This window comes from Dipodomys merriami, unplaced genomic scaffold (genome assembly GCF_024711535.1).
Source record: "Dipodomys merriami isolate MVZ:Mamm:240054 unplaced genomic scaffold, mDipMer1.0.p SCAF_6, whole genome shotgun sequence".
NCBI classification, from domain to species: domain Eukaryota; kingdom Metazoa; phylum Chordata; class Mammalia; order Rodentia; family Heteromyidae; genus Dipodomys; species Dipodomys merriami.
Genome location: NW_027206179.1, coordinates 58991553 through 59011921, shown reverse-complemented (window position 1 = coordinate 59011921; position 20369 = coordinate 58991553). Strand labels below are relative to the sequence as shown.

The 20369-nt window shown below is 37.5% G+C and overlaps 1 protein-coding gene across 3 annotated transcripts in view; it reads left to right on the top strand.

Annotated features, from left to right (window-relative positions):
* The window catches only part of Nbea (neurobeachin), a 536577-nt gene that overhangs the window by 455956 nt on the left and 60252 nt on the right, over nt 1–20369 (top strand). For all 3 annotated transcript variants that reach the window (XM_070002976.1, XM_070002975.1, XM_070002977.1), the window contains one exon: nt 19938–20057. In XM_070002976.1, the coding sequence (XP_069859077.1) occupies nt 19938–20057 (120 nt within the window). The remainder of the gene's footprint in view (nt 1–19937; nt 20058–20369) is intronic.

Genomic DNA, 20369 nt, shown 5'->3' with positions numbered 1-20369 from the left:
GAGCATGCAAGACGAGTGCTCTACCACTGAGCCACCTTCCCAGCCCTAAGAAGTTTTTTTTTTAATTGTATTTTATTTTATTTGAGAACATACTGTACAGAGGGGCTACAATTACATGGGCAGGATAATGCATACATTTCTTACCAAGCATTGCAGCCTCCTCCTTTGTTTACCCTTCACTTCCCTTCCCCGCCTCCCCCCTCCCCCCACCCAATTTTACCCCCCTCCCCCCACCCAATTATACCCCCCTCCCCCTCCCACACCGACATTGTAAAGCTGGTTTTGACATGACATTTTGTACTTCTCATTGTTGCAACAGGTCCACCTGAATCCTTAAACGACTTGTTTGTCCCCATCTCCTCCACATGTTATACTGACATCAAATATAGTGAAAGCGGGGGTTACACTGTGGGGGAGGGACATACAAAGCAACAAAGAAATAATCTTATAAATGCGTTAGAAACACATGCATGAAAGAAACGAAAACATTAAAATACATATTTAAGGGTTCATTTTCCTAACATCACATTATCTGACCTTTTCCGCTTGACTCATACCTATATACTAGATATTGCAAATAAGGGAAACCATGGGACCTATGCTTCTTTGGGCCTGGCTTACTTCACTTAATATAATTTTTTCCAAACCTTTCCATTTCCTAACAAATGGGGAAATGTCATTCTTTCTGATGGAGGCATAGAATTCCATTGTGTATATATACCACATTTTCTTGATCCATTCATCTACTGAGGGGCATCTGGGTTGGTTCCATATCTTAGCTATGGTAAATAATGCTGCAATAAACATAGTTGTGCTGGTAGCTTTAGTGTGGTCTTGTTTGTAAACATTTGGGTAAATGCCCAAAAGTGGGATTGCTGGATCATAGGGGAGATCTATGTGAAGTCTTTTGAGGAACCTCCATACTGCTTTCCAAAGTGGTTGAACAAGTTTACATTCCCACCAACAATGAAGTAAGGTTCCTTTCTGTCCACATCCCCTCCAGCATCTGTTGTTATTAGAGTTCTTGATTTTTGCTGTTCTAACTGGAGTGAGGTGATATCTCAATATTGTTTTGATTTGCATTTCTTTTATGGCTAGGGATGTTGAACATTTATTCATGTGTCTATTGGCCATCCTTCTTTCTTCTTCAGAGAAGCTTCTCTTTAAGTCTTTCGCCCACTTATTTATTGGGCAGTTGTTTCTTTGAGGATTTGTTGTTGGGTGGTTTAATTTTTTGAGTTCCAAGTATATTTTAGATATGAGACCCTTGTCCGTTGTATGGCTAGTAAAGATCTTCTCCCAATCGGTGGGCTTTCTATTGATCTTGCCAGCTATGTCATTTGCCCTGCAGAAGCTCTGCAATCTTATGCAATCCCATTTGTCCAACCTTTCTTTGATTTGTTGTGCTTCCGGGTCTCTATTCAGAAAATTTCGACCTGAGCCAAGGAGACCTAGGGTTTCTCCTATTCCATCCTGTAATGTTTTCAGAGTGTCTGCTTTGAGTTCAAGGTCTTTGATCCATTTGGAGTTGATTCTGGTGCAGGGTGATATATAAGGATCTAGCTTTAGTTTTCTACATGTAGTTAACCAATTTTGCCAGCACCATTTACTGAAGAGGCTGTCTTTCTTCCATTCTATTGTTTTAGCTTCCTTATCGAAGATTAGATGGCTATAGGTCTGTAGGTTCATTTCTGGGTTTTCAATTCTATTCCATTGGTCCTGAGGTCTGTTCTTATGCCAATACCAAGCTGTTTTGATTACTATGGCTTTATAGTAGAGTTTGAAATTTGGTATTGATATTCCTCCAGCAGTGTTCTTTCCGTTGAGGAGCGTTTTTGCTATTCGGGGTCTTTTATTGTTCCATATGAATTTTTGGATTGCCTCCTCTATTTCCTTGAAGAATGAGGGTGGAATTTTGATAGGTATCGCGTTGAATTTGTAGATAGCCTTGGGAAGTATTGCCATTTTCACGATGTTAATCTTGCCAATCCAGGAGCATGGGAGGTTTTGCCATTTTTTAAGTTCTGTGTTGATTTCCTTTTTCAAGATTTTAAAGTTTTCATCATAGAGGTCCTTCACTTCTTTGGTTAAGTTAATTCCTAGGTATTTTATTTTTTGTGGGGCTATTACAAATGGAGTTGCTTTCCTAATTTCAGCCACACTTTTCTCATTGTTGGCATATAGAAAAGCCATTGATTTTGGGGGGTTAATTTTATAACCTGCTACTTTGCCAAAGTTTTGAATCAGCTTGAGTAATTTGGGAGTGGAGTCTATGGGATTCTTTAAATACAAGATCATGTCATCTGCAAAGAGGGAGAGTTTTATTTCTTCTTTCCCTATTTGTATCCCCTTTATGTCTGCATCTTGTCTTATTGCTGTAGTTAGGCATTCTAATACTAGATTGAAGAGAAGTGGAGAGAGTGGGCATCCTTGTCTGGTTCCTGAGTTAAGAGGAAATGGCTTTAGTTTTTCACCATTGAGTATAATGCTGGCTGTAGGTTTGTCATATACAGCCTTTATTGTATTGAGGAATGTTCCATGGATTCCTAATTTTTCCAGAACCTTCATCATAAAGGGGTGTTGGATCTTGTCAACTGCTTTTTCTGCATCTATTGAGATAACCATGTGGTTCTTATTCTTGCTCCTGTTGATGTGATGAATAATATTAATTGATTTGCGTATATTGAACCAGCTTTGCATCCCTGAAATGAATCCTGTTTGATCATGGCGTATGATTTTTTGGATGAATTGTTGAAGTCGATTGGCCAAAATTTTGTTGAGAAGTTTTGCATCAATGTTCATCAAAGAAATGGGTCTATAGTTCTCTTTCTTTGATGAGTCCCTGCCTGGTTTTGGGATGAGGGTTATGATGGCTTCATAGAATGTGTTCGGTAGTGAGCATTCTCTTTCAATTTCATTGAAGAGTTGGAGGAGTATTGGTGTGAGCTCTGCTTTGAAGGCCTTGTAAAATTCCGCTGTAAAACCATCTGGTCCTGGACTTTTCTTAGCTGGGAGGTCTCTTATTGCTGTTTCTATTTCAATGCTTGATATGGGCCTGTTAAACTGGTTTAACTCATCTTGGTTTAGTTTTGGCATGTCAATATTAGCTAGGAAAAGGTCCATTTCTGTCAAATTCTCAAACTTATTAGCATAAAGTTTTGAGAAGTATTCCCTTATAATGTTCTGAATCTTGGTTGTTTCCGTGGTGATGTTTCCATTCTCATCTCTGAGTTTATTAATTTGGGTGTGTTCTCTCCTTTTTCTGATAAGGTTTGCTAAGGATCTGTCAATTTTGTTAAGTTTTTCGAAGAACCAACTCTTTGTTTTGTTGATTCTTTCTATAGTTTTTTTGGATTCTAATTCATTTAATTCTGATTTAATTTTGATTATTTCTTTCCGTCTACTGGATTGGGGTTTATCTTGCTGCTCTTTTTCAAGGAGGTTTAGATGTGTCATTAAATTGTTAGTTTCCGATCTCTCCAATTTGTTGATGTAGGAGCTCAGAGCTATAAACTTGCCTCTGAGTACTGCCTTTGCTGTGTCCCAGAGGAGCTGGTAATTTGTGTGTTCATTTTTGTTGAATAGCATGAACATTTGAATTTCCTTTCTAATCTCTTCCATGACCCACTCATGATTCAGCAGTGTGTTGTTCAGCCTCCATGTGATACCGGACTTTCTTTGGTGGCTTTTGGTGTTGAGTTCTAATTTTATTCCCTTGTGGTCAGAGAGAATGCAAGGTATAACTTCAATGTTTCTGAATTTAGACAAGTTTGCTTTGTGGCCTAAAATGTGGTCTATTTTAGAAAACGTTCCATGTGCTGCTGAGAAGAACGTGTATTCTGATGCTGCTGGGTGAAATGTTCGGTAAATGTCTGTTAAGTCTAGTTGATCTATGCAGCTGTTTAGATCTGCAGTTTCTCTGTTGAGTTTTTGCCGAGTTGATCTATCTAGTGGGGAGAGTGGTGTGTTAAAATCCCCAACAATTAATGTCTTTGGATCTATATGGGATTTGAGGGAAAGTAGTGTTTCTTTGATAAATTTGGGTGCTCCATTGTTTGGCGAATAGATATTTAGAATTGTAATATCCTCCTGAAGGAGAGATCCTTTAATTAGTATGTAGCGACCTTCTTTATCTCTTCTCACGAATTTTAATTTGAAATCTATTTTATCTGATATTAGGATTGCAACTCCCGCCTGTTTATGAGGGCTGTTTGCTTGGTAGATTTTGTTCCAGCCTTTAACCTTGAAAATATGTTTTTTTTTACGGGCAAGATGTGACTCCTGCAGGCAGCAGATAGAGGGGTCTTGTTTTTTAATCCAACTAGACAGTCTATGTCGCTTAATTGGAGAGTTCAGTCCTTTAACGTTAAGAGATAGGACTGAGAGGTATTTGGGAGTTCCTGCCATGTTATCCACCTTCTTGGGGGCTGTGAAAACTGGGTTCTTCCTAAGGTTCTTGGATTCTCAGTTTGAGTGCAGTTTCTTGGCCTTTGTTGCGTTCTTGTTGGTTTTCTATGTGTAGGACATCTTTAAGAATCTTTTGTAGGGCTGGTTTGGTGGAGATGTATTGTTTCAATTTTTCTTTGCTATGGAAGGTTTTTATTTGGCCTTCAGTTATGAAGGAGAGTTTAGCTGGGTACAGTATTCTTGGTTGATAGTTGTTTGTTTTTAGGGCATGGCATACGTCATTCCAGGCTCTTCTTGCTTTGATTGTCTCTGCTGAGAAATCTGAGGTAATTCTAATTGGTTTCCCTTTATAGGTGATTAACCTTTTCTCCTTGACAGCTTTAAGGATCTTTTCCTTGGTCTGGGTTGATCCTGTGTGGATTATAATGTGACGGTGGGATGTCCTATTCTGGTCTGGTCTATTTGGGGTTCTAAAAGCTTCTTGTATCTTTATAGGCCTATCTTTTTGTATGTTTGGGAAGTTCGCTGCTAGGATCCTGTTAAACAAATTTCCTAGACCATTAACTTCTGTTTCTAGGTGCTCCTCTACACCCATTATCCTTAGATTGGGCCTTCTGATGGTGTCTTCCAGGTGTTGGATAGACCTATCATATTTCTTGGCCTTGTCTTGGATGGTTCTATGTTCTTTCTCTATAATATCTAGGCTGTCTTCAATCCCTGAGATTCGATCTTCTGCATGGTCTAACCTGCTGTCAAGACTCTCTACTTTGTTTTTTATCTCTTTTCCTTCTAATTGGTCAGCTTTGATGGCTTCAAGTTCTTTGTTGAAGCTCTGTTTTAGGTCTTGTATGAATTTCTTTACTTCCTTAATTTGGTGTTCAGTGTTTGTTCTCAAATCACTTAGTTGATTGGTTATGGTTTCTTTGGACTCCCATTCCTTCTGTTGGGTTCCATTCAGCATTCCCTTTGTGGTCTCCCTGACTTCCTTCAGCTCTTTGTTAATGGATTCCATGAATGCCTTTAGTGATCTTTGTGTATTCTCTACCTGGTCTCTTAATTCGTGAATTACTCTTTGATTAGTTTCCTCCCTTCTGTGGGATTCCTGCAGTTCTCTTTGAGTGTTCTCTGCCTGCTCATGCCATTCCTCCCTTTCTCTTTGAGTATTCTCAAGTTGTTCACGCAAATCCTGTATCAGTTTTTGAGAAGCTTCCTCACGCTTATGATATTCCTGTATAAACTTCTGGGATGCCTCCTCTCTCTCCCTATCACGCTCATACAGAGTCCTTTGTACATTGTCAAACTTCTCATTTATCATGTTTGCTATTAGTGTTTGTAGAGCTATTTGGGAACTCTCCTCTGGATTATTCTTTATCTGTTCTAATCCCTGATTATCAAGGTTGGGAATTGAGATACCCAAATTTGCCATTTTTCTTGTGTTTTTCCGGCTTACTCGGCCCATTTGAGCTAAAGATTGCACCAGTTTTGTGCTAGAACACTATCTTAAGGCAACCATCAACCAAAGTTTGCATTTGTACAGTCAATAGTCTACAGATACAATCTAGTTCAACAGATACATCTATTCAGCATCAAACGACTATATGTTAAAGGACTTCGAACCGCAGAAAAGAATTTGGAAAACCAGAAATTATTAGGATTAGGGAGAGATGTGGGTAAAAAATAGGAATAGATTGGTGTGGGGAGGCACAGGGAGAGTTAACTATGTCCTAATCACAGTGCAGGAAATGGGTTGGGTAGGATGCAAGTAGAGAGAGAGAGAAAAAGAAGAGACGGAAAGGGGAATAAAGAGAGACCAGAAAAAGAATAGAAACGTAAAAATTAATGTTATTATAGAGGTTAAAAGACCGTCTATTTAGAGAGGAATGTGAATATGTTCAGAGAAGGGGAGGGACATAGAGGAGATGTGAAAAGCTTTAAGGATGGGAAAGGGAGAAGAAAAGATCAGAAGTTCAGTAGAGCTAGATAAAAAACCAAAAGATAATTAAGAAAGAAAGAAAAAGAGAAAGAAGACAAGAAAAGAAAGGAAAACTCTCATTCACGTATTCCTAAAATAAAAATTATAAGATGAGAAAAAAAAAGTTACTGGAAAACAATTATTTTTTCAGAAGAGGCAAAAATTAAAGATTAATAAAAGTTTTAGAAGGGAAAAAAATTTATATATATATATATATATATATATATATATATATATATAAGGTAACAAAAAACAAAAAACAAGCAAAAAAAAGAAAAGAAGAAGAAGAAGAAAAAGAAAAAAAAAAGTCTTTTGATTTTTTTTTTTGGGGGGGGGAGGAGTGGGAAGAATCCTGTATCTCCCTTTTGTCTGCGACCAGTCTCTTGTTGGAGTCTCTGGTCAGCTTGAGGTCCTGTGGCTTGATTGGTTTCTTAAGTCGGTTGGTTGGAAGAGGCAGAAAAATGCTCTGCTTTACCCAAGATTTTGAGATCCCCCTCCCAGGTTAGTATTCTGGGAGGGTGGTCTGCTTTGAGAGTCACAAAAGAGGGGGATGTGGTGATGAGGCTAGGTTCTGGGTAGAGTTGAGGCCTTTCAACAAACAGTAGCTTTTCCCTGGGGCTATTTTGTGATAAAGCTCACAGCGCCCAGCCTGGAGCCATTCTCAGGGTTTCTGTTTTTCAATTGATTGTGGTGGCTGCTAGAGGGAGGGGCAGCCTCTGGCTCTGGTTACCCAGTGAGGCACGGCACTCCGATGGCTGGCGCCTGAGCTGGGTGACTTTTCCCTGGATGGAGCTGAGTCTGGCAGGTCACTTCGCCGTTAAGTTCTTGTGACCTGCTAAATGACTCATTTTATTCCAAGGCCTGAGCTGGAGCTAGCAGCTCCTCCGAGCTTTGTCGGTATCCAAGATGGAGATCACCGGTGCTGGGGGGGGGAGGGGTGGCCTTCCCTCCTCTGCTCCCTGAGGAGTGAGGACGTCGGGCTTGTACTCACGCCGAGTCTTGGATCCTGGGTCGTCTCTGGTCTGCAAACAGCAGGATGAAGATGTTCGCTCCTTGTCGGTTCTTGTTGGTGTTGAGTAGAATCCGCTCGTCCGCTGCGTCTGGCTCCTTCGTCCCCTACTCTCTGTGTCTCAGGTATGACTCCGCGGCGGTGGTCGCCGCCGCGACCCCGCCGCCGGAGCGGCAGCTGATGCGTTTCCTTGGCTTCCCCTCTCTTGTCTAACTCTCTGTCCTGTGATGGCACACTTGGTGTGATTCTCTGGCTTAGGACTGTTCACTGGAACTCTAAAACTACTTTCTATGCGAGAGCTTGTTCAGATTCCAGCTTCTCCTCCGCCATCTTCCCGGAACTCCTACTTAAGAAGTTTTGACCTGTGCCAAGGAGCCCTAGTGTTTCCCCTATTCCTTCCTATAATATTTTTAGGATGTCTGATTTTATATTGAGGTCATTGATCCATTTGAAATTGATTTTGGTGCAGAGTGATATATAAAGAGCTAATTTCAGTTTTCTACATGTGTCTAGCCAATTCTGCCTGCATCATTTGTTGAAGAGGCTATCTTTCTTCCATACTGTGTTTTTGCCTCCCTTATCAAAGATTAGGCAGACATAGATCTTTGAATTAATTTCTGGGTCTTCAATTCTATACCATTTGTCCTCAGACCTGTTCATGTGCCAGTACCAAACTGTTTTTTATAACAACAGCTTTGTAATAGAGTTTGAAGTTTGGTATTGATATTCTTCCATCACTGTTTTTCCTGCGAAAGATTGTTTTTACTATTCAGGGTCTTCTATTATCCCATATGAATTTTTGGATTGCCTTTTGAGTTTGAATTTTTGGATCACTGAAGAATGTTGTTCGGATTTTGATGGGTATTGCATTGAATCTGTAAATAGCTCTGGGCAGTATTGCCATTTTCACAATGTTAATTCTCCCAATCCAGGAGCATGGGAGGTTTTTCCACTTCCTCAAATCTACTTTAACTTCTTTTTTCTTTTTTTCTTTCCTGCACACTGTCCCTGATCCTCTCTGTGCTCAAGGCTAGCTCTCTACCACTTGAACCATGCCACTTCTGGCATTTTCTGTTCATATGGTACTGAAGAATCAAACCCAGGGCTTCATGCGTGCTAGACAAGCACTCTACCACCAAGCCACATTCCCTGCCCTTATTTCCTTTTTCAGGTTTTTAAAGTTTTCATCATAGATGTCCTTCATATTTTTGGTCAAGTTAATTACTGGGGGTTTTGGGGGGGGAGGGGCATTGAGGCTCTTACAAAAGAACTTGCTTTACTGACTTCAGCCTCACTCTTCTTATTGTTGGCATACAGAAAAGCTATTGTTTTTTTTTATTGTGAAAATACCGTATAGAGGAGTTACAGTTACATGGGCAAGGTAATGAGTACATTTCTTATCAAGCATTGTTGCCTCCTCCTTTGTTTCCCCTTACCATCCCTGCCCTCCCATCTCCCCCTCCCCTCACCAAAGTTGTAAACTTCATTTTTCGACATAATGTCTTGTACATCTCATCATTGCAATGGGTCCACCTGTATCCCTATTTAAACAATTGGTTTTTTCCCTTCCCCTCCACAAATTATACCAACATCAAATACAGTGAAACGGGTATTATACCGTGGGGGGATGGACATAGAAAGCAACAAAGAAGTATCTTATAAATATGTTAGAAACAATAGCAAGAAAGAAAAACCATTTGAGTCCTTATCTTGGGGTTCATTTTGCCTAACATCAACTTATCTGACCATTTCCACTTGTCTCAGATATATACTAGTTATTGAAAATAAGGGAAACCATGGGACATATGTTTCTTTGGGCCTGGCTTACTTCACTTGATATAATTTTTTCCAAGTCTTTCCATTCCTAACAAATGAGACAATGTCATTCTTTCTGATGGAGGCATAGAATTCCATTGTGTATATTATACCACATTTTCTTGATCCATTCATCTACTGAGGGACATCTGGGTTGGTTCCATATCTTAGATATGATTTTTGTGGATTAATTTTACACCCTGCTAGTTTGCCAGTTTTTGATTAGCTCAATAACTTAGGAGAGGAATAAATGGTTATATATATATATATATATATATATATATATATGATAATGCCATTTTCAAAGAGCAAGAGTTTTACTTCTTTCCCTGTTTGGACCCCCTTTATGTTTGTCTTTTGCCTTATTGCTCTAGCTAGGAATTCCAATACTATATTGAAGAGAAGTAGAGAGAGCAGGCATTATTGTCTCATTCTTGATTTTAGAGGAAATGGTTTTCCTTTTTCACCATTAAGTATAATACTTGCTGTAGGTTTTCATATATAGCCTTTATTATATTGGGGAATGTTTTATGGATTCCTAGCTTCTCCAGAGCTTTTATCATAAAGTGTTGTTGGATCTTGCCAAATATTCTTTCTGCATCTATTGAGATAATCATGTGGTTCTTGTCCTTGCTCCTATTGATGTGTTGAATTACATTAATTGAATAGCATATATTGAACCAATTTTGCATCCTTTTGATCATAATATGTGGTTTTTCTGATTTTATTGAGAAGTTTTATATCAATGTTCATCAAAAGGGGTCTAGTTCTCTTTCTTTGATGAGTCCCTATCTGGTTTTGGGATGAGGGTTATGCTGGCTTCATAGAATGAGTTTGGTGGTGATCTTTCACTTTGAATTTCACTGAAGTGTTTGAGAAGTATTGGAGTGAGTTCTCCTTTGAAGGCCTTATAGAATTTGGCTGTGAATCCTTGTGGTCTTGAGATTTTCTTGGCTGGGAGGTCTTTTATTGTCATTTCTATTTCATTATTTGTTATGGATCTATTTCCTTGATTTAAATCTTCTTAGTTTAGTTTGGGCATATCCATATTTGCTAGTTCATACATTTCTTCCAGATTCTCCAATTTGTTAGTGTAAAGATTTACAAAGCATTTCCTTGTAATGTTCTGAATATTAATAATAGAATCAAGTTTTTAACACAATAAATTGAATAAACATCAGATTTACTTGTTATTTATTTTAAAGTTAGAGATGCAAATTAGAAATTAAAAATTCCACAGTCTACTGAAAACTGAATCCGTTGGTTTTATTTTTTCTTTTGCTTTATTTTTGGCAGTACTGGAATTTAAATTCAGCGCCTCATACTTTCTAGGTAGGTGCAAGTGCTCTACCACTGAACCACATTTCCAATCTTTTTTGTTGTTTTTTTTTTTTGAGACTGGGTTTCCATATGTAGCCCAGACCAAACTTGAACTTGAGATTCTCTTGCCTCAGCCTCACAAGTGCCCAGATTACAAGTAAGTACTGTCATTTCTAGCTTTCAGTCTTTTTTTAATGAAATGTCTTATATACATGATAAGGATATAAAGATAATTTTTTGTGTTCTCCTTAAACTTTAGCCAGTTATTTGTGTGTGTGTGTGTGTGTGTGTGTGTGTGTGTGTGCGTGCGTGCGTGCGTGCGCGCGTGCATGTGCACGTGCATTTTTGTGTCTTAAGGTGGAGGAGTAAGGAAGTATAGATCACTGTAGAATACCATTATACAATGTACCCTGAATTCAATCCCCAGTCTGTACTACATTACCACCAAAGCTCTTTTTTTTTTTTAATTTAATTTTATTTTATTTGAGAACATACTGTACAGAGGGGCTACAATTACATGGGCAGGATAATGCATACATTTCTTACCAAGCATTGCAGCCTCCTCCTTTGTTTACCCTTCACCTCCCTTCCCCGCCTCCCCCCTCCCCCCACCCAATTATACCACCAAAGCTCTTTAACAAGTCTCTTTTGTCCAATCTAGTAGTTAGAAGCAGTAATACAGTCAATGATCTGATATCAGTTCTTTTTTTTCTTTACCTCACTTTTTTTTCCTTCCTTCCTTCCCTTCTCTTTTCTTCCTTCATTTCTTCCTTCTTTCCTTCCTGACGAAATGAGGGGGAGTACTGTCGAATGTTAATCAAATTAGTAATTTTTTTCCATTACCAAGATATACTTGAAATCTCTGTGGTACAAAGCTGATATGCCTCAGAAACACAATGGTAAAGCAGCATACATAAAAATACATCTCTTATGTCAAAGATCATATTTTATGCATTTCTTATTTAGTGTTAAGCCCAAAGGCCAGGTTTTGTTTTAAGCTCTTCCTCAAGTGTTCTTCTATTTACACTCTAGTCAAATTTCCATTTCAATAAAACATACCTGAGATAACCAGCTTAAAAAGAAGAAAAGTTTATTTTAGTTCATGATTTCAGTGATAAAGCAGTACATCATGATGGTGGAAGCATGTAATGGATGAGGCTGCTCAGTTCATGCTGCCTGGAAGGAGGAGAGTAGAAGGGAAGAAGAAGGGAGAGAGAGAAAGAAGGCTTGGGACAACAAGATACCTTCAAAAACATGCTCCTGCTTGAGTTCCTTCTTCTAACTAGGCCCAACCATAATGAGTATATCACCTTCAGTAATACCACTGGCTGGAAAACAACTCTTGAGCACATGACCTTTTGAGAACATTTTAAATCCACATCATAATATCACTAGGAGAAAAATTAAATTGACAAAAATTATATATGCTTTACTTGTAAACCACTAATAGGTGACATACTATAGTTACTGGTATTAAAAACAAATTGTCAGAAGTTTAATTGAACATGGTGTTTTTTTCATTTTATATACTCCTAAACTAATGTAAATTAATGAGGTTTAGATTATAATCTGTTGAGACTAGATCCAAATTTGACTTTAAAAATAACTTTTGAGTTGATTAAAGGTAAAGACATAAAACTATTATGCTTTTAAAACAAAAATATAAAGTTAGCATAATTTATCCAATGATTCAGTTTAATTATGTGACATTGGATTCTTTTGGGGGTTAGAAAATTGTTTTTAAATTCTAACACTGTTGAAGTATTAGAAGTTCTATTCCCCTGTTTTGTGTTAATTAGATTTATATCCATACCTGTCAAACACTACAAAACCATCAGAATAGAGCCCATTTAGTTTACAAGTGGTAATAATATTACCTTGAGAGGAATGAAAAGACTTCTTATTCAGGCAAAAGAGAAAGGCTTTCTGAATCACAGACATACAGAGTTCACAGCATCTATTCTGCAGCAGCAGCCACAGGTCAAAGAGATGCTAGAATTTAGCTCAAGATTTCAAAGAGATTATTTTCTTTACCATGGACATAAAATATATGCTTTATTGATTTGTGCTCTGAAATAGACAAAGAGACTGATCAGTTAGATTCTCTGATCCCCAAATACCCAGCCATAAATTAAATTTCTAATCATTACCACCACCAGTAAGAAATGACGTACTAGCTGTGAAAAACTATAAACAAAGAAGAAAATCTGTTAGAGGAAGCAGAAATTGTAAACCCAAAGAGAAACAATAACAATGTCAACAAAGTTAGTTTTGTTTACTGCCTAGGATTCACTCTAGAAGCTAAGAAAGGATGTACCTGGGCTGAATGAAGCAGCCTGTGAGAAATTGATCTTAAGCTACACAATCTATTTGGAGGTCCTCAAAGAGGACCTTCAAGATTGCAGAGATGGAGAACTTTAGAAAACATTGACACCAATATTTTTACCCTAGGAGGTCTTTTCAGAGACCCTGTCTGATAATCAGTCCATAGTGAGCCACTACCATGGAGGGACTGGTGTATTCTCTCAGGTACTTATGTACTTAGTGTGTGGTGAAGAGACTCAAGAGCCATTTCTAGGAGGAAAAAATATCAACTGTATGCTCTTGAGAATAAAACAAGAATAATATGTGGTAGCATTTTAAAATATATAAAATGATATTCTGTGCTTTTTACATTGACTTTGTTAGTCAAATCTGGACCCAGAGTTATAAGAGTTGAGTATGAATCTATAAAAACTCATATTCTCAACCACTTCATTTTAAGTTAACTCTCCTATCCTGAATAAACTCAACGCTTCCTCAAATAATAAACAATAATTCATCCTGCAGTTATTTTTCCAGTAAAATAGAATAGGAACATACATCTCTGAAGGACTCTGCAGAATTTTCTACATAGATGTATCCTACATACAGCAGGGCTATACACAGAAATATAATTGCAAGTGGTTTATATAATTTAAAGTTTCTACTATCTAAAAAGAAAAGGAAACAGGTAAAATTGCCTTTAATAAGTTACTTGTTAATTCAGTTTATCCAAAGGTTATCATATGATATAAAAATTGATACCTTTTATATTTTATTCTAAGTCTTCAAAGTACAAAGAATGTTTTACATTTTCAGCACATTTGTATTTAAATTAGTGGCATCTCAAGAGTTTATTATACACCTGTGGCTATTGGCTACTGTATCAGACAAAAAAGATCTGCAGTTACTTTTATGGGGACTAATGTAGCCCAAACATCTTATGTCATGCTGTTATTCACAGAAGTATTGTGGTCTAATGGCATACTGAATGTTTAACCTAATGGCCCAAGGAATTGTGATTTCCTCTCAGCCCAAGGAGTTTATGAAGTAGAAAATGTATTGAAAGTTTTGTCACTAAAAACTTGCTCATAAAGATGTAATACAAATTAAAGCCTTTCAAGCCTTTAGACCTAGTCATCAAACTCAATATTAGTTTCAGTCAATATACCAAGTCTAACTATGATAATAATTGCATCAAATGCTAATTAACTATGGTATAACTTCATTACTTGAAAGTAAAAATATTCCTTTAGACAAACTACCAGTGAAATAGTTGTCGAAGTTTCGAGGCTCTAGAAAATTTATGTTCTTGGTAGTTGTCTGACAAATGATGACTATGCTATCATATATCAAGAATTTCTTTGTGTTTTTGAAGGTTAATTTGTAAAATACATTGTAGTTTAGAACTTCTAAAAAATAAATTATGGAGCTTTGTCAAAACTTATCCTAGAGCCCCTTTAAGCCATAATGACTCTTTAAACATGTATATTTATAATAAAAGTAATAGAAACAGTTTTTCAAGTGTTGTAATTAAAAACAAAAGATACAACTAAGTAAATATTTCTGCAATGTTTATTTTGAATACTGATGTTTAAGGGACAGTGCGCACTTTACTTAGAGGGAGATGAGGAATAGTCAACTCTGAGTGCATAGGAGACTCAGAGTTAAATTAATTCTTTTAGAAGATTCTGAAAGTTACAGGTTCTTTCAAAGAAATGAGATGAACATTTTTCTTGATTTAAGACCAATAAAATTAATACTTCCTGCATTGGCTAGAATGTGACCTGAAACTTTCACCGATGTGGAGAGGTAATAATTATAACTAGTTTGAAATACCAGTGAGGATCATTAACTGAGATACACAGTGAATAGCACAGAAAGGTGTACTCTCTAACTTAGTTCCCTTTCCTATGTTTTGACTTCTAAGTGGAACAAAGAAAGGGAAAAGAAAATAACTACAAAGAGAAGTTTATAAAGAAGACTTCTAAAGACTTCATGAGATGATTAAGAAAAAATATCACAGAAAATAGAATTAGATAAAGAGAAGAGGGAAGAGAGCAAGGGCATTGGGTTACTCGGGATAGAATTAACTGATCTGTAATCCTTAAACTCAAGAAGTATGCTTAGTGCCCTTGGAAGAGACTAATGGATATAATGGATTATAGAAGTATAATGTTATCCAGGATACTTCAACTGAGTCGGGTTTCTATCCCCTGAAAAAGGACTGGAACATACAGAGTGAGTTTTGGGGTGGATGTAAATTAGAAGGAAAACTGCCATTGGCCACTGATATTGTCAAGATCTGACCTGAAGTTTTTTAAAACCCAATGAGTGTCAATATATTAATTTCTTGAAATTGTATTTATTCACTTATTCACTTATCCATCGTAATCACCAAGCTGAAAACTTTTCTGTCATAATGGAAAAATAATGGTTCATTCAACCCATCAGGTGAATAGACGTAAAAGTACTTTAAATTTCACATAGCACTTGGTCTTCTGTAATAGGCAGGCAGGCATGAGTTGAATTTAAACAAAAGGTTTTTACCATGGCTTCAAGGTAATAGGGAAACACATAGAAAAAGTAATCTCCACAGTAATCAGAGCTGGGCAAATCAATACTCACTTATAAACAAATAGGCTATCAATTTCTATTAGTACTCTACCACTGTAACCACTGGAGGCCTTCAGGAATAATGAGAAAATATGTCAGTAATGCAGAATGTGGCCCTGAGACAGTTGTTAATCAGATCTTCTTAAAAGTTACTTAAGACAATGAAATTTGGAGTTCTTCAGTATTCCCTACAAAGGGTACCACTGGATTCATAAACTTCTTTTCAGGAATAAAAATAAAAATCTTCAACTTAAGACTTATTTTTACTGTACCAGTCAGTGCTATTCTTACAATGCCTATGGTAAGAGTTTAAAATGAAAAAAGATTTCATAATTAAGGATGAGAAAGAAATCAGCTTCAAGTGGCTGATGACAAGTAAATCTTTTAAAAACATGGTGACAAGTCTGATCTTTCAAATTAATCTCTGCCTACAATCTACACAGGAAGAGATGAATGACTTGCGTCCTAGATTAATAAAATAGTAAAAGTCAGTAAATTCTGGACCTGGGCAACTTCTCTGAGTTTCTGCTCAAAGCTAGTGCTCTACCACTTGAGCCACAGAACCACTTCAGCCTTTTTGAGTAGTTTATTGGAGGTAAGAGTTTCACGGACTTGCCTGCCCAGGCTGGCTTTGAACCATGATCATCAGATCTCCGCCTCCTGAGTAGGTAGGATTACAGGCACGAGCCACCAGTGCCCAGCTTAACAAACATTTTTAAAACACCACTATGAGCCATGCTCCAGGCTTGGTGCAGGAATACAGAAGAGAAGATGACATGAGGAACTGAGAGTCTTTCAAGGGAGCCCAGGGGTCTGTCTGGTAGTCTGATGGGGAGCCAGCCAATAATTAAATATGTGGCATGGTGCAGAAAGCTGGTAGTCATTTTCTAGCTCTATGTCAGGTAAGATACATCAAGCTTTCTCTATATTACTTTATATAATCTCATCTAAACCCCACAATTATCCTTAAGGTATTGTCAGTCCCAGTTTACATAGATGAAGAGAGAGAGGTACATTGCTTGACACATATGCTTAAGATGAAGCAACTTGCCCAAGACAGAGAAATAGTTCAACCAATATTCAAATTTATATCTATCATATTTTATTCAACTTATCCATACTTTTTAAAAATATTTATATTTAAATTTTGATTAATTTAGTGACCAGATATTTTCACTAATGATTTTTCATAGTGAATTATATCTGCAAAGCAAATTAATTAGTGAAAAGCATCTCATAAATGTTTTATTCCTAATCTAATTTTGGTACCATCTATTTGTCTATCATATATGTCACTTAAAAATCGTAAATAACAATATTGTGAAAAAATAATAATGCCTCCCATCCTGCTGTATTGTTGTATCATTCTGCCATCACACTTTCTTTCATTCAACACTAATGAAATGTTGGTAACACATTACAAACATACAATGGATGATATTCAAGCACACTAAATTTCACATGATATTGAGAATGACAAATACTTGTAGTTATTGCCCATTATCTATTGAGGTTAGTGGGAAGTAAGAGAGTTTGAAAGAGAAAAGCCATGTTTAATGTACTTAAAGGGATGAACAGACATATATTAAAGAAAAAAACAAGTATTTAGGAAAATGGCATATAGCTTATTAGTATTATCAAACTTGGGAATAATATATCATCAGTCTTCTTTTAAGAAAGAATTAAAGCATGGCAAAAGAAAATGTATTTTATCTTTTCTAAACTTGTAAATAATTGATAATTCTTTAGTAAAAATAAATATTATTTAATCTTTTTTTTATTAGAAGGAAACTTAATGTCATCATCAAGAACAAGGTGGTACAGACCTGTAATTTCAGCTGTCTGAGAGGTAGAGGTAGGGTGTAAGCTCCACAACATTGAGATAAGATATCCTAAGGTTTTTCTGCTATAAGAAGATACCTTGGATGACAGACACTGATAACCAAAGGTAGCAGCCTCAGAATAGAGCAGGAACTGCAATTTACCTGAGCAGTTTTGCTAAGTACTGGAGGTAAGATGTTGGATAAGCTAGATATGGAAACTTCTTACAGCAGGGAATGTAGACAAGTTGACAACTAGTTATAGCCAAGAATGATATTCAGTGCTGAAGAAATACAGATTTCTAGGAACCCACAGGAGAATTTTGGTAAAAGTTTGTCAGGGGAAAGTGTCATCCTTTGCCTGAGACTTAAAAGATGAAAAGGATAGTAAAGGAAAGTAATGGATGTGTTCCGCCCTGCAAAAGACAAAAAGATGGAGCTTTAGAGACTTTTAAATGTGTGGGAGAGATGATATAAAATGTTAATGATTCCAGATCATTCAAGTTCTGTCGCTACCGCCTCGACCAGCAAGGAAGACGCGACACCGGACTCTTCTCTCTGCCCTTTATTCAGGACCTTTTAGTAATCTTGTGACCCCCAACCCCGGGGAGAATTCCCCACAGCCTTAAGTACCCGCTGGGTAGCCAACCCTGATACGCCACGTGGGAACCACCAATAGGTTCAGGTGCGCAGAAGCAAGCCAGATTCTTTGCCTTAGCCATAGAAGGAGTTGTTTACCACAGAGAGCACTCGCCATCGGGAAGGCGGAGGGCGGAAACCGGCACCATCTTCCAGGTGCGGCCTCTCGCAGCTCTCTACAAAGTTCATTTAAAATAAATTAAGTATTTAGACTTTCTCTTTAAAACCCTGAAGTAGTATGGAGGTTCCTTAAAAGACTCCACATAGAGCTCCCCTATGACCCAGCAATCCCACTTTTGGGCATTTACCTGAATGATCACAAACAATTCCAAAGCTACCAGCACAACTATGTTTATTGCAGAATTATTTATCATAGCTAAGATATGGAACCAACCCAGATGGCCCTCAGTAGATGAATGGATCAAGAAAATGTGGGATATATACACAATGGAATTCTATGCCTCCATCAGAAAGAATGACATTGCCCTATTTGTTAGGAAATGGAAAGACTTGGAAAAAATTATATTGAGTGAAGTAAGCCAGGCCCAAAGAAACATAGGTCCCATAGTTTCTCTTATTTGCAATGACTGGTATATGTCTGAGAAAAGCAGAAATGGTCAGATAAGTTGACTTTAGGTGAAATGAACCCCAAGATAAGGATTTCAAATGTTTTTTTTCTTTCTTGCTATTGTTTTTAATATATTTATAAGATATTTCTTTGTTGCTTAGTATGTCCCTCTCCCATGGTATAACCCCTGTTTTCACTGTATTTGATGTTGGTATAATTTGTGGAGGGGAAGGGAAAAAACAATTGTTTAAATAGGGATACAGGTGGATCCATTGCAACAATGAGATATACAAGATGTTATGTCGAAAAACAAACTTTACAACTTTGGCGCTGGGGTGGGGGTATGAGGGGTGGGGGGCGGTGGGATGAGAAGGGATGGGAAGAGGAAACAAAGCAGGAGGCAACAATGCTTGATAAGAAATGTACTCATTACCTTGCTCATGCAATTGTAACCCCTCTGTACAGTATTTTCACAATATAAATAAATAAATAAATCCCTGAAGAACTATTAAAGGATACTAAGCAGATTTATTGTTTTTATTAATTTTTATTTTCTGAGCTGGTACTCAGGCTTGAACTCAGGGCCTGGGTGCTTCCCTTGAGTTTGCTCAAGGCTAGCAACCTACCACCTGAGCCATAGCTCCACCTACCACTTTTGGGTAGTTAACTGGGGATAAGAATCTCAGGGACTACCTTGTCTTGCTGTTTTCCAGCTGTGATTCTCAGATCTTAGCTGTCTGAGTAGCTAAAATTCCTGGCCAGAGCCACAGACACTCAGTGTAGAATTCACATCTTAAAGATCATTGAAGCAAAATGTAGAACTAGTTCTTGAGTAGCCTTTCATAGGTGCCTTAAGAGGTACATTACCTATCTAATTCCATACCATACTGACATAGCACCATAGTGACTTTTCTCATTGAAGTGTTAGTGTATATGGCCTTGATTATTAGAACGAAAATTTTAGTCCTAAGTGTTGTTCAAAGTCATTTATCACAAGATCATAGACTTTTGCACCCCATGATTTTACAAACCTGAAGACAACTCCAAGAAGCTCATCAAGGCTGGGAGCAGGTGGCACACATCAGTAATCCTAGCTACCTTGGCGTCTGAGTCTGAGGACCATGATTTGAATCCAGCCCAGGCAGGAAAGTCTGTGGCATTCTTATCTCTAATTGACTACCAAAAAAGCCAGGAGTAGAGCTGTGGCTCAAGTGGTACAGTGCTCTAGCTCAGAGATACTACCAAAGGTGCTGAGTTCAAGCCGCAAGATTGGCAAACAGACTCATGAAAAGAAGCCAAGGCTGCAAAGCATAGGTGCCAAAGTGGTAGTGTCCCAACCAAGCCCACTTGACTCATTAATATTAGTACTTCTTCCATCTCAGAAGGGTCTCAGAGATACTCAAATTGTACCAAAGAATGAGGAAAGACTGTGTTTCAAGTGGCCAATGCCCTGATTCTCTTTTGTTTTAGGAACCTTTCACAACCTTCTTCCTCAATGCCAACGATGGAAAATTTGACCATCCAGATCGAACCTTCTCATCCATTGCCAGGTCTTGGAGAACTAGTCAGAGAGATACTTCTGATGTAAAGGTAAGCATTTTTATTTGTTGCTATTAGTTAAATTTGAAAACTCTGTAGAAGTTTTGATTTTTTTAGTTAAATTTAAGTGGGTACATTAGACATTTTGTTCCAATCATGTACTCCCTCTAATCTTAAAGGAAATAATTCTAAGCATCATAAAAATGTAATTCGGGATTCTTTCAGTTAAAGCATTCTCTTTGTTATTTCAGACAATTCCTACCTAATTTAAATGGAATAATCAGGAGATGGAAAGAAAAGCTCATAAATTGCCTCTCCTGCTGTTCACTCAATATTTGGCCTATTCCATAAAACACAGCGGGA